General features: G+C 37.2%; 1 protein-coding gene across 1 annotated transcript in view; it reads left to right on the top strand.

The window, feature by feature from the left end:
- Nucleotides 1-790, top strand: part of APOB (apolipoprotein B) — a 36016-nt gene that overhangs the window by 2598 nt on the left and 32628 nt on the right. Inside the window, 1 exon segment of the mRNA XM_010002408.1 lies at nucleotides 692-788. Within this exon segment, the coding sequence (XP_010000710.1) occupies nucleotides 692-788 (97 nt within the window).

Below are 790 nucleotides of genomic sequence, written 5' to 3'. Positions count from 1 at the left end.
TAGGCTTTACAATTACAGATTAATTGCCTCTGAAAGCAACAGGGAGAGATTAAACACTGGTGAAATTCATCCCTTTGAGGAAGCTCATTAGGTTTTGAGTCTTCCTTTGATAAAAAAGAGAAACACTTCTGCAAATACTTCACCCTGTCTTATTCTTACACATAACTTCGTGCTTTTGCCATGTTCTGGATGCTCTTCATGTAACTACAGTTTATGTCCATTAAAAAGAGTCTATTGTAGTAAAATTTGCTGAGCTAATAAGTGAATTAGAACAGATTGTGTTTCAGGAGAGTCTGGGGCAGAAAGATGCCAGTAGCTTCTTACATGCTTTCAGTCTAAGCCATGTGACAGAGAAATCAGTCCTGGAATTTGAATGGTAGAAAAATCTGAACTGAAACGAATTATTTTGTTACCAATTTGAAAACTACCATTTGATTGGCTTAATTTAGATGCAATAGGGTAATTTTTAAAACAGTTCCATGTTCCAGTTTTTCTCCCATTTGTGTCATTAACTTTAATGGGGCAATGTTTGAAGGCCAGATGGGGTCATATTGCCAGGTCTCATCAAACAGATCAGTGGACACAAAAACTTACGCTTCCTTTTTCTGTGGCACTCATTTTAGTTATACTTTAGGTGTCTGTTGTAAGGTTCTACCAACTCATTAAAGTACTCTTGTTTTCCTAATTGCAGAAGATGCAACAAGATTCAAACACCTCAGAAAATACGTTTACTCATATGAAGCAGAAACATCAAGTGGGATCACGGGAACAACAGATGCTCGGAGCGGTT

Source organism: Chaetura pelagica, unplaced genomic scaffold (genome assembly GCF_000747805.2).
Source record: "Chaetura pelagica isolate M959 unplaced genomic scaffold, ChaPel_1.0 scaffold46, whole genome shotgun sequence".
Classification (NCBI taxonomy): domain Eukaryota; kingdom Metazoa; phylum Chordata; class Aves; order Apodiformes; family Apodidae; genus Chaetura; species Chaetura pelagica.
Note: the sequence above shows the minus strand (reverse complement) of the source record. Positions and strands in the feature narration are given on the sequence as shown.